General features: G+C 41.7%; 1 protein-coding gene across 3 annotated transcripts in view; it reads left to right on the top strand.

Annotated features, from left to right (window-relative positions):
- The window catches only part of UBASH3B (ubiquitin associated and SH3 domain containing B), a 142,671-nt gene extending 131,181 nt beyond the window's left edge, over positions 1–11,490 (top strand). For 2 of the 3 annotated variants that reach the window (XM_027081990.1, XM_027081992.1), the window contains exons 12-14: positions 3,978–4,084; positions 5,514–5,623; positions 6,824–11,490. In XM_027081990.1, the coding sequence (XP_026937791.1) occupies positions 3,978–4,084; positions 5,514–5,623; positions 6,824–6,961 (355 nt within the window). In that variant the 3' untranslated portion in view covers positions 6,962–11,490. The remainder of the gene's footprint in view (positions 1–3,977; positions 4,085–5,513; positions 5,624–6,823) is intronic. The other variant, XM_027081991.1, reaches the window with a different exon arrangement.
- The last annotated feature ends 2,216 nt before the right edge of the window (positions 11,491–13,706 follow it).

Raw genomic sequence — 13,706 nt, 5'->3', positions numbered from 1 at the left:
AGGCAGGGCAAAGGGGATGGGGGAGCCATGGATCTGGAGTATGAGAGAGACAACAAATCACACTGTGGTGTGGGACTCAGGGCAGAAGCCTGCTCTATAGCCTGGACCAAAGTAGGCTGGGAGAGGAGAGTATACACGGGAGAATACTATCCCAGGGCTACTACCTGTGTACCCAGAGCTCTGGGGGCCAGGTCTAGTTGGTGGTTGGAGGCCCACCTGAGTCCCAGAATAGTACAGGGGTCCTGTCAGAAGCAGGATGCTGCTGACAGGAGTGGGAAAGCTTTGACTGTCCCGTCCCCGTCAGGGCTCGTTCAGACGTGGAAGCCATTCATAGGTTCAAGTTCAAGGCAAGAACTGATCAGGAGGAACTGGATGCTGGCATCTACCAACTCTTCACTTCCGCAAATCTTGTACATTACAGTGTGGTTTCACCCCTGCCGTGACTCCCTGAACCAAAGAGGCCTTTTGTCACAGTGTGTGTGTATGTGTGTGTGTTGGGGGAGGGGTCCTGGGAAACCAGGTGATGTAAATGGTAATAGAACTGGATGAGAAGTAGGGATGGGAAGAAAGGGTTTGCTCCAGAACAAGGAGGCACATCCCTAACGAGTGGGGATTCATGTTTCTCCCTGTCACCCAGGGTGTTGTAAGATTCAGAAGGTTGTTTTCTAGGAGAACTAGTATGCTTGCAGAGAGAATGTTATTTAGATGAAGGCAAGTTACCTTCAAAAGGAACAGCATCCTTCCTCTCCAGACAGTAAACCCAAGTGCACAGAAGGGCAGCTTTGAGGAGGGCACTATCAGAAGCCATCCAGGGTGAAGGATAACTTTATAGGTATTAATCTCAGACACAGGTTCAAATCCGGGCTCTAAGAGTTGCTAATGATGTAAGCAAAGGCAAGTCAGCTGTCGCCTTTCTAAGCCTTAGTTTTGTCATCCATAAACTCAGAATTTGCAAAAGTGTTGCTAGGTGGGCTATGTTCAAAGAACTCAAGTAGGGCGCTTTGCACAGAGCCTGACACACGGGAACCTCTCAGTAAATCTTAGTAGCAGCAGCAGCAGCAGCAATGTATTCTGATGCAGATGCCAATGAGAATTCACTTTGAGAACTCACTAGCACCTCCATGCACTAAATACCAACAATGAAAGACAAAATAAGAAAATATGACACAGTTATACTCAGAAAAACAAGGTAAACACCTCATAGACCAGAAAACTAAATAGCAAAGGAAGGTGGAAGACAGAAGTGACCGGGATTGAAGACATTCAGGGTCACCAGGATCGGAGGGCCCTGCTTTGACCATCGTCTTATATGCGTTTGTACATCGTGTCATAATTATCATTTACATCAATAGCTTACTCACCCAAACCACACACAGAGAGCTCCTCAAACATAGAAATTGGGTTTTCTTCATCTTTATGTTCCCTGGACTTCTCCAACTGCCAGGTATGTGTTCTGTGTTCAAACTAAGAAAGAAAAGGAAAGGCCGGTGAAGCGTTATTAGCTCACAAGTCCAATGGACCTAATATCTCCTTTAAAAACCTATCCTTACAACTCCCTATTTCATTTTATGAGACCAGCATTACCCTGTTACCAAAGCCAGATAAGAATACTACAAGAAAAGAGAACTACAGGCCAATATTCTCAACAAAATATTAGCAAGCCACATTCAACAGCACATCAAAAGGATCATACACCATGATCAAGTGGGATTCATCCCTGAGTTGCAAGGCTGGTGCGACATACAAAAATCAATAAATGTGATACACCACATCAATTGTGGTGTATTTATTTAGAAAAAATAAATGTGATACACCACATTTATTGTGGTATATTTATTTAGAAAAAATAAATAAATGATACACCACATTTATTGTGGTATATTTATTTAGAAAAAATAAATAAATGATACACCACATTTATTGTGGTGTATTTATTTAGAAAAAAAGATGATAAAAATTATATGATCATCTCAGTAGATGCAGAAAAAGCATTTGACAATATACACCATCCTCTTCATGATAAAAATTGTTCAACAGATTGGATATAGAAGGGACATATCTAAACATAATAAAGGCAATTTATGGCAAGCCCACAGCTAACATCATACTCAATGGTGAAAGGTTGAAAGCCTTTCCTCTAAGATCAGGAACAAGACAAGCATGGCCACTCTCACCACTGCTATTCAACATAGTTCTGGAAGTTCTAGCCAGAGCAATTAGGCAAGATAAATAAATAAAAGGCATCCAAATTGGAAGAGAAGAAGTGAAACTCTCTTTGTTTGCAGATGACATGATCTTATATATAGGAAATCCTAAAGACTCAGAAAATCCTAGAACTGTCAAAACTAATCAACAAATTCAGCAAAGTTGCAGGATACAAAATCAACATACAGAAGTCAGTTGTGCACAAAAACTCAAAATGGCTCAAAGACCTAAATGTAAGGCCGGACACTATAAAACTCTTAGAGAAGAACATAGGCAGAACACTCTTTGACGTAAATCACAGCAGGATCTTTTTTAAAATTTATTTTATTATTCTTGGCTGTGTTGGGTCTTCGTTGCTGCGTGCAGGCTTCCTCTAGTTGCGGCGAGCGGGGGCTACTCTTGGTTACGGTGCACGTGCTTCTCATTGCGGTGGCTTCTCTTGTTGCAGAGCATGGGCTCTAGGCATACAGGCTTCAGTAGTTGCAAGATGCGGGCTCAGTAGTTGCAGCATGCAGGCTCAGTAGTTGTAGCTCACAAGCTCTAGAGCACAGGCTCAGTCGTTGTGGCGCATGGGCTTAGTTGCTCCGTGGCATGTGGGATCTTCCTGGACCAGGGCTCGAACCCATGTCCCCTGCATTGGCAGGCGGATTCTTAACCACTGCACCACCAGGGAAGCCCGCATGTCTCCTTTTGAATTATGGTTTTCTCAGGGTATAGGCCCAGTAGTGCGATTGCTGGGTCATGTGGTAGTTCTACTGAGAAAAGGGATCCTTGTGCACTGTTGGTGGGAATGTAAACTGGTACAACCACTACGGAAACACTATGGAGGGTCCACAAAAAATTAAAAATAGAACTACCGTATGATCCAGCAATCCCACTTCTGGGGTATATCCAAAGGAAATGAAAACAAGATCTCAGAGAGATAGCGCCACATAATATCACTTATATGTGGAATCTCAAAAAGCCAAGCTCAGAGAAACAGACAGTAGAGTAGCATGGACACCCATGGGACCGTGGGGAGGCGGAAATAGGGAGAGACTGGTCAAAGGGCTACAAACTTACAGTTAAAAGCTGAATACATTCTGGGGATCTAATGTACAGCCTTGTGATAATAGTTAACAATACTGTATTATATTCTTGAAAGTTGATGAGAGAGTAAAGCTTCAATGTTCTCACCACCAAAAAGAAAATGTGACATAATGGAGGTGTTAGCTAAGACTATGGTGGTCATCGTTTTGCAATGTATAAATGTATCAAATCAATACCTTGTATACCCTTAAACTTACACCATGTTATACATCAATGAAATCCCAATGGAACTGGAAAAAGATTAAGTAAAACTTACCCTTACTGCTTATCGTGTGCAAGCCTACTAGAGGCTTGGGAAATCTCTGGTGATTTAAATAGATAAAGAGATCCAACCTCTGCTTGGCTTCCTCTTATTCATGTGACCTGGGACTGACTGTCAGTAAAATTAGTCAAACTGCTATGAGATATCCTGCAAGGGAAGCCTGAACTGAATGTTTCATTCTTCAGCTGGTCACTTTGACACCATGCGCACATGGCCTTTATTTCTGTACCTTCTGCATATTAGGACCCCACTTCTACATAGTTGAAATACTCTTCCCTGTGCCTCCATCCTTTCTAGGGAAATGGATAAACAGAAATATGGGAACTTTAGAAAGGTCTTGAACTAAAACTTAGAGTAACGTCAGTTGCTTTGTCTTGGGATCAAAATGTTTTCGATGCCTTTGTTCATTTTTCTATTGCAGACCTCACATTCCAGTCAGCAAATTAGTGGTTTCAGAATCCTATGACACCTATATCAGTAGAAGTTTCCAAGTAACAAAGGAAATAATAAGTGAATGTAAAAGTAAAGGTAGGTATTATTTTGGACTTCATAGTTAAATCTGTGATCATTTTTCCACCATGGTTAATTGGCTGTTCAAGATGGTTCAGCGTGCTTTGACAAACTTGCTTAGTAGGAAAGAAAAATATTTCCAGACTCTCTTATACTTTCATGTTAAATTTGTACTATTCTCTTGAGTACCTCAAATGGTAGATATTCCGTGGAAATACATCAGACTTAGTTACTCTATGAAATAACAGAATTCTGCATTTCAGCTATTTATCTTCCACTCTCTGAAGGAGGTTCCCTATTACAGTTTCCAGAAATTCTTTACCATAACACTGTTTTGCCTCTAATTTGATCCAGGAGCATGGACACCTACACACAAACACACTGACACAAATACACCTACCGTCACTACGACCACCAACCAAGAGCAGTGTGCTATACGACTCAAGTCTGCCACTGAATTTTATAATCATTGAACTCAAATATTTAATGATGTGTAGGACTGTAATATTTGTAGTAAAAAGGGCAGATTATAAGAGAGTCTGCACGTTCCCATCCCCCACTAAAAGTTAAAATATTTATCTTCCTAGAGCAAAGGCTGGATGTACGTACACCAGAAAGTTAACAGTGGGTAGCCCTGGTCAACAGTATTGTGGATGGTTCCCGCCTTTCAGTTATCACTTGTAAGCCACTCACTTCATGACCACCCCTGTGGTACCACCCAGCCCCACTGCAAAGAAACTCAGCTTGTTCTATCAACCAGAAAGTCTCAAGTGCTCACAGCTCTACAATGGCAACATCAAAAACTATAATATATTAGAATAGCAGAGAGGCCTGTAGACATAGAACAGTTTTGTACCTTGATTGGAGGTGATGGTTCCCCAAAGCTCCACATGTGATAGACTTGGCTAAAGCTGGTGAAATCCGAATAGGCTGTGTGGATTATACCAGTGTTCATTTCCTAGTTTTGATAGTGTACCTTAGGCAAGATGTTCCTATCAGAGAGGCTATGTGAAGGGTGCATGGGACCTACCTAGTGTGTGTGTGTATAGTATATATGCAAGATACATATTGTGTATATATGTATGTATATGTGTATATGTATATACATATTATATAATATGTGTATATAGTATATATAAAATATACACACGTATATTTTATATGTAAAATATGTATTTGTTACCTCCTGTGAATCTAATTACTTTAAGAGTAAAAGTAGGTTTGTTGTTGGGTTTTTCTGTTGTTTTTGTTTGTTCGTTTTTTGTTTTTAATGCCATTAGGCTGCCTTAACAATACAAAGCATTTTCAAAATCTTGCTTTTGGCCGAATTGTCTCCTTCTCGAAAATGTTTGCCTCTCCCTGGAACACTTGGCTTCAGTACTTATTACAAGGTTTACATATGTCTTTATAGAAACAGTCTTTTCAGTCCTTGCTTTTTTGCCCCCAGGAAATAACATCCTGATTGTGGCCCACGCATCTTCCCTTGAAGCGTGTACCTGCCAGCTTCAGGGCCTGTCACCTCAGAACTCCAAGGACTTTGTACAAATGGTCCGAAAGGTAATTCCTGCTTGCATTTCAGGGGCCTGTGGGGCCTCGGAGCTTCAGAATGGTTCGGTGCTGGCTGATAGCGAAGTTCTTTGGAGCTGGGAAGGCACATTTATTGGTTTATTCAACCAAGATGTATTGAATGGGGCTCTGTTTAAGGCGCTTTATCAGGCCTTGGGTAAGAGAAAAAGATGTGTTTGAGCTACTTCTAGCTTCTAAGAGCTAAAACTTAAGAAGTAGCTAAGAATCATAAGCAAATTGTCTGGATTTCCCTGTGGGACCGTGCAACGGATATGGAGGAGGTTTGTGGGCCAAAACACAGCATCTGATAGCTCAGCTGGAAGAGAGGTCCTGGCGGATAGGCCAAAGGAAGCAGTGATTCAAAATGATGAGGCTGAAAGGCAAACCCAGGAACAAGGCAGCGAGACAGAAAACCCACCAGGCTGACCAACACATCTGGATTCTTCCTTCTCATGCCTGTGGAAGAGGTTTTCCCGTCAGCCACCCTCCCACATACACTTCCCTCCAGGCTGAGTTATATGCTTCCCGTAACTATCCCCAGAGAACCCGGTTCAAACTCGACGGCAACTCTTTTCTCATTTTTTTAAAAACTTACTTACGTGTCTGTCCTTCCCATTAGTCTGTAAGCTGCTTGAGGGCAGAGATTTTTGTCTTGTTCATAAATGCAACTCTGGACACACACACAAGTACGTTTTGAAATGCCATGCCTACTGAAGTTAGGAAGGGCACACAGCTTCCGCTCTGAATGTGTTAGACACACATGCCAAAAAATGCAAGAAAAAGCAGGATAAAACTAATTCTTAAAACTTGATTCATCTTTCCCATTGTCCAAGTATAATTTCAGAAATGTTTGAGCTGCGTTTTCAGCTTGACTTGTAATCAGGAATGAACTCCTAGCACCTTAGCTTTATACATGAGTTCCTTTTTTTCCTCCCGTGCTATATAGAAACCATCTATAAAGAATTGCACTAGAAGCGCTCACCATGTAATGAATCCTTCCGAAGAATCCTCTTGCGTTGTAAATACTCTTCCTTCTAATGTATCAGTTCTCTCCATTTCATTTTCAATATTTTGGAGGGGATGCTTGCCTACAAAGCCCTTATTCATTCCTTTGAATTTTCCTTCGTCTAGGTAAACGTTAGAGCACTCAACCTGTTTTCTGTTTTCCCTTTCTTTACTATCTTACTTCAGATCCCCTACTTGGGGTTTTGTTCCTGTGAAGAATTAGGAGAAACTGGAATCTGGCAGCTGACAGACCCACCAATCCTCCCTCTTACCCATGGACCAACTGGGGGCTTCAACTGGAGAGAGACCCTGCTGCAAGAATAACCGCACGAGCGGACAAGAAGAAAAGACGTGAGGAAGGCTTCGGGAGAGTGTCTTTTCGTGTACTTAGTAACAGTGGGAAAGTCTGCACCACATCCTAAGTGGACAGCTCAGAAATAATTTAGCATATTTCCTTTCAGGCTTTAATGTTCTTAGGATGAGACCATGTCAAGGAGAGAAAGACTTGATTCAGGGAAAAAAAATTCATTCTCCCTGGACTCTTTCCTCGCTAACAAGGCTTTCAAGAATTGTCTTCCTATACAGGGGCACCTGCTACAGCAGAGGATGTTTCTTCCCCTCCATCTGTGCTAAGGAGCCTGGGTCCTCCCAAAGAGAGCTGCCAGCCCACTCTGAGGAAAGATGCAGGAGAATCCAGCTGGAGGGACACCAAGCTGCCAGTCCAGTGATGGGCTTTTCTTTTCTTTTTAACTCCATGTTCCAGTTAAAACCAAGCTGCAGAATTCTTTTAAGGTGATTAGAAAACATGCGGTCTCCCATCAATTTCTACCCTCAGTATGACCCACACACACACTAGTGCTGCTGGCTCAGGCCATCTGCCGGACGACTCTAACCTTCACCCTGGTACCACCACATCACATTTTCTCTAGAGAAAAGCTGACTACAGCTTTGTGCTACTGTCCTACCCCCCTTGCTTCTATCTATCTGTGAAATGGGGAGACAGCATTTTTACTCTCCAAAAGCACTTTTGGATACTCAGGAGGAAGATAAGATAAACGTGTGAAGTATTCAATTGTAGGAGCAACCAACTTGCCAAATATATCAAAGGAGTTCCTCGTGTCACAGCCTAACGAGCCACAGGACTTCTGAATCACCGTGATTCGCTCGTCTTCGCCCCGAGAGTCTAGACCATGTTAACTGGTTAAGGATGTTGACATTTTCAGATGTATGTGAAATACATTCTTGGAGTCAGCAAGAAGCTCATTCTTGTGCAATATGGACGTCGTTACAAACCATACCAAGGGTCAGGTCATTGTACGCTTACAGTACATGTCAACCATAACAGAACACCCACAAATGCATCCGTTACATCCAGAGATGTATTATGAAGTCAGGGAACTAACTTAAATGATGACAGTCACGACTGCACTGCTGCTTGTGCTGTCGTTTTCATTTGTTTGTTTGTTTTGCTATGGTAATTTAAAAGAGGTAGGTAGGGCTACTTAAGGAAAGTTGGGAGAGCCACATCCTGTGGTATCTCGTCACACTTGCTTCCTGAATTTAGAGGGAGTTTATTTAAAAGAAAAACAAATGACAGTCAAACGAAAACAGTTATCAATGTCTAGTTAATTGTGTGACTAGCTGACTGTTGACGGCAGCAGACAATGGTCTGGCATGGTATAGTTCACTCTAGAATATATGCGCAAAATGAAATCTCAGCCATTTAAAGAGAACATTCATGTAAAACAAGTCAGTATACATTGTAGCATTAAACAAGCTTCAGAACCCAAAGGAGAAAACATATGGGGTATAAAAATAGATCTGTGCTCCTATTTGAAACTAGAATTTGATGATCCTTGAAAAGAAGAGGAAGTGAAAGGATGCTGGCTGTGTATGTTAATCTGCAAGAGGATTATTGTTGAGGTTTTTTTTTAAGTCACTTAGAGAAATATGTCATGAATTTTATATTTTAAGAAACAAATCTTGATTTCTTCCAGCATTGCACAAACACTGATCCAGCTTCTGGGTCTAGAAATAACTCTGTGCTGACATGATTGATTAATATAAAAGTTTTCATCTTAAACTGGGGGAAATACTCATATTAAAGGTTTTACGAGAAACGTCACAGTATGGCCAGTGCAATGTCACTGCCAGTCATTCTTTTATCTGTAATTAGGTGAATCCACTGTAATCAGATCTATAATGTTTATTAGATTCTCCACAAATTTTCATGAACTTTCAATGCTCAGAATAATGCGCGAACATCTCGTATTCGATTTCCTTGAAAATTGTAGCAGTGTGTTCTGGACAGGGTCTGTACTTGTATAGAACAAAGTTCAGAACAGGTTATCCCTCTCTCCTTCTCCATGATCTTAAGCCTTTGATGACCTGATAGATTGGTTTAGCTGGGCTACGGTCCAGCGTCCTTAGTCCAATATGGACAAAGCCTTAGGCCATCATCTGTGTGAGCAAAGGAAGGCAAAGATCTGAAATAATCTTCTGAATAATTTAGGGTGGAAAACCTTGAGTCAAAGAGTTTATTCCTCTGCTTTATCCAGATTGTTGATCAAAATGGCCTGAATGATCTGAATTCTCATGAAATTCTCTTTTCACATTTACCTAATTAAAAAACTAAACTTGGACTCCAGTTGAGAAATTCTTTGGAAATTGTGTTGAATCTATGTGTAATAAAAGGAAGAGACAACTGTATTACATGATTTCATATCCATTTAAAAATTCTAAATTGCTATTACAACTCGAAGTTCAGGCTGGTTTCTTTTGAACTGAGGCTGCTGCTTGTTAAATGTTTTGGGGGGCTAGGAGAAAGAAGGAAGGTAGAAGGGAGGGAGAGGGGGAAGGAAGCAAGGGAGAAAGGAAGGAAATGCCAGATTGGAAGAAGCAAATGGTTTTCCTCTGTAGAGAGGAAATTTTTTTTTTTTAATGTTGAAAGTTATCTGAAATAAACTGAGATAAAATTAACTAAAGGATTTAATCTGGGATTGAAAGTCCAAAACAGTCTGCTGCCTGCACAAGTGTGCCACACCAACCCGCTAATGGCTCAGTATTATTCACAGATAGACTTTGGTTTCAGTGATTTTAAAATGCCACGTCTATTCCTTTGTGGACTAGAATAATTGGCACATTTTAATGCACAGGCTGGGGGTTTCATTTTCCCAGGCTCCCTCTCCATCACTGCAATGGTAGCTGGGAGCTTATTGCTTCACCCCAGCAAGGAGTTCAGAATACAGTGTTTTCCATTACATTTAGATTCATAGAATCTGAATGGCTGATTAAATGGCCATCTGATGGCTGAAAGAGGGGGGTATTTTTCACCCTGTATTGAAAGGCTTGGGGGAGTCTCTAGTTTTTATTTTAATTATACTTTAACCAAAGAATTCTTTTAAAGTAACCTTATATTTGAAAGACAATTTTGCAAAAAATGAAAATAATAAAAAATAAAAAATATCTTCTGGAGTGATGTCAGTTTGGTAAATCATTGTTGATACTTTTCTTGCATTTTAGGCTGCTGTGGTCATTTTCCTGTCAGTGGAATTTGGAATACCTATAGATTGTCATTCAGTTGTGCTTAGCATTACCATAAATGTATCTTTTCCACTCAACTAGCTGTATCCGTATTAAGTCAAGTCTCTTATTTCAATTACCTAGTGTCACTGGGGACTGACTGAAGAACTGCAGAGAGGTTCCTATCTCGTTGCCTTTGTAGAAAGGCGTCCCTGGGTGGTAAGGGAGGTATTCCTCGTAACCTAGGCACTCTGCCGCTCCGGTGTCTAATTTGAAAGCAGCGATGAATTGCTCTTTTGAATTTACTCTAAGTCACGCGTGTGTTGGAATACAGATGAGCCTCCTTTAACTTTCGCAGGCACAGTCACAACTGGCCCGTCTGCACCAACTTCTCAGATAATGAGGCGCAGGGTTATTTGCATTTAAATTGTAGTCCTGCACACGTGTCAGAACTCGGAGACGCCAGTCTTGCTGCCTCGCCATGAGGGATGAGATCGGGCGGAGGAAGGAAGGGAAAAGAGCGACTTAATATCTATTTTAGGTGAATATTCACTTTACTAAGGTGATGGGGGGATATTTTGTTAGGTGACGGCAGATGCTTTTCATGTTTAAACATAGGATTCACTTTGGATTTGCTTCTCTTTCGTACCGCAACATATTGAATTTTCCTAGGGAAGTGACTAGCTGTAACAGAAATTCAAGGGAAGGGGGAAAAGTCGCCTCTAAATGCAGAGGAAATCACTTGATTTTTAAATACATATACTATTTTGTTCCGTGTGTGTAAGCTTAAAATGATGATGATGAATAGTCAGAACTTAATATACCATCAGTTCTTACAAATGTTTTACACTGCACCATTTAGCTGCCATTACTCACACAGAAATTGGAATTTTTGCAGCTGCTCAACCATTCTTGGACTCTGTACAGGATACATATGTATGTATAATGGGAAATATGTACTGGTTCTTTCTTTGATTGCCACGCAAGATTGGGAACACCATCCTGAAGCATTTTGGTTACACATAGACCATTTTAAACCTGTTTGGGGAGGTGTATTGGTTTCTTTCTCATTTATAAGGCTATGTATCATTTTTCTATGTGATTCAGGCATATTTATTTGGTGAAAAGGGTTTGTAATTATAAAAGAGGAAACCACACCTAATTGTGTCGCCAAATTCCTTGTAAAGTACCTGTGGCATCTGTGCTTTTCCTGGCTGCGTGCTCTTCTCCATACAGCTCTGGCACCATTGTAATTAGTTCATTCCATTCCATGAGCAGCTCCATTTAAGTGGTTCCTAGATGATTTAATAAAGAGAAACTGTGTCCTCAGTCGATCCAGAGCGATCTCATATTACACTGAGTGGTCTCGACGCCTATCATGTCCTCAGACGTTGCTGTGCTCATTATTATTTCACAAATGTCCATTAAGAGTGGGATCCTTCCCTCAGCGGGGCACTTGCTGCTCAAGGAAATGAGAGGAGGCTCCGGCAGCACCGTGGGCCTCTGCTCCCTTCTGGTTGGGCATCTCTCTGAGCCATCCTGGCTGGAGATGTGAAAACCCACCCAGGAATGAAAGAGCGAGCTCCAAAACGCTTCCTCTGCCCCACGTGCGAGGCTTCATCCCTCACCACTACCCACCCGGAGGAGGTGTACCAGGAATGATGCATAGAGAAAGAATTTGGGTCAGAGAGAGGACAATTCCAGTTCAAACTGGGTTCCACACTACTAAAAGCCATAGACCCCATTTCTGAAGTAATGATATGTTAAGCTAATAGGTTTTAAAATAAGCCATGTATGCAAATGTATACCGAGAACATGAACACACATTTTCATTGGCGCAACTGGCTACTACCCTTGCAGGGTTTACTTACTGAGGAAACTTAACAGCTAATGCTCAGATCTGACAAAAGACCAAGCTGTGGTTAGCCTTGTGGCTGGTTCTCAGCTGTTCTGTGCTTGACAGTTTCCCAAGCTCATTTTGCCCTTTTGTGATATACGTACAGGCTGCCTGCACATCCAAAGAAAACGAATCATTGTGCTTTGGATCTGTTTAAGCTTAAATAAGCAAAAATGTTTGTTTTTTTTTTTTTTTTTGAAAAGTTGTTTGAGGACCAAAAAGCAGTTTTCCTTCGAAAGAAAGAGAATGCGTCATTTTGCCCAAAATAAACATGTAAAACCCAGATGGCTTGCTCCTGACCATGAAAGGATGCCAAGGTTTATGTGGCTTGCTGGTTGTCATTGTATTGATGGGACAATTCAGAAAGTCTTTGTATCACTGAAGAGGAACTTGATATTGTACCGGAGAGGAACCCCTAATTCCAGAGTCAGATAGAGCCATGTTCTGATCCTGGCTCAGCTACTTCCTAGATCCCTTAAACTCATTTCACCTGGAAAAATGGTGCATAATGATTTTTTATAGCATGCTTATGAGCATCAAATAGGATAATATAAAATACCTAATACTACATGCTAATAATAAAAAGATACTACATGCTGATAACTAAATTGCTTTTTGCTAAGGCCAAGATAAAATCACTCATCTAGCCATTCCTCTTGTCTATGGGGAATATCAGGGACAAGGAATAAAACAGCCTCATTCATACTGGTGTCACTTTACTATCTGCCCCATAATTTAGCTTCTGTAGTAAGAGGAGAATGGTAAAAGTTGGGGTGTTTGTTGAATTCTGTGATTTGTCTAAGAGGCTGCCCTAATGATTTTACGACCTTCCCCAAGTATAATTGTTTATAGTTTTAAAAGCACATTCTCATTTGATCCTCAAAACAATTTTTCAAGGTAAGGAGATCAGGTATCATTAACTCGTATGAGAGAAATTAAGATACTAAGATCCTAAGGTTGTCCTTCATTCTACAACACTGATTGAATGCTACGTTCCTAGCAGGTGGCAGGTGGAGGTACAGCGGCAAATCAAAAAGCAAGGTCCCAGGGCTTCCCTGGTGGCGCAGTGGTTGGGAGTCTGCCTGCCGATGCAGGGGACGCGGGTTCGTGCCCGGTCCGGGAAGATCCCACATGCTGTGGAGCGGCTGGGCCTGTGAGCCATGGCCGCTGGGCCTGCGTGTCCGGAGCCTGTGCTCCGCAACGGGGGAGGCCAAAACGGTGAGAGGCCCGCGTACCGCAAAAAAAAAAAAAAAAACAAGGTCCCTGCTTTCATGAATTTTGGAGATAGACAATGAATCCACAAGTAAACAAAATAATTACAGGTGTTGATCCACGTTGTTTAGGAGGAAAATGGGTTATATGGTAGTACATTGGGAAGGGATGCAGGGCAGCGGATGCTACTTGAGATGGGATGGCCAGCTTTGGTGTACCCGAGCAGTGGCAATGAAGCCAGCAGTGGAGGCTTGAGTAGAAACTGGTTGTGGTGAAGAGCTAAATGAGGAGGCTCCTGGGGAGACAGAATGAGTGCAAAAGCCCCCACGTGGGAAGGAGCTAAGGGTTAGAACAAAGGGGGTCCGCGGGCTAAACCTTCATGAGCATGGCAGGAAGTGGGGGGAAATGAGTCAGGAGAGGAAGGCAGACCCAGAAACA

This window comes from Aethalodelphis obliquidens, unplaced genomic scaffold (genome assembly GCF_003676395.1).
Source record: "Aethalodelphis obliquidens isolate GAN/ISIS:26980383/991018 unplaced genomic scaffold, ASM367639v1 scaffold46, whole genome shotgun sequence".
In the NCBI taxonomy this organism is placed as follows: domain Eukaryota; kingdom Metazoa; phylum Chordata; class Mammalia; order Artiodactyla; family Delphinidae; genus Aethalodelphis; species Aethalodelphis obliquidens.
Note: the sequence above shows the minus strand (reverse complement) of the source record. Positions and strands in the feature narration are given on the sequence as shown.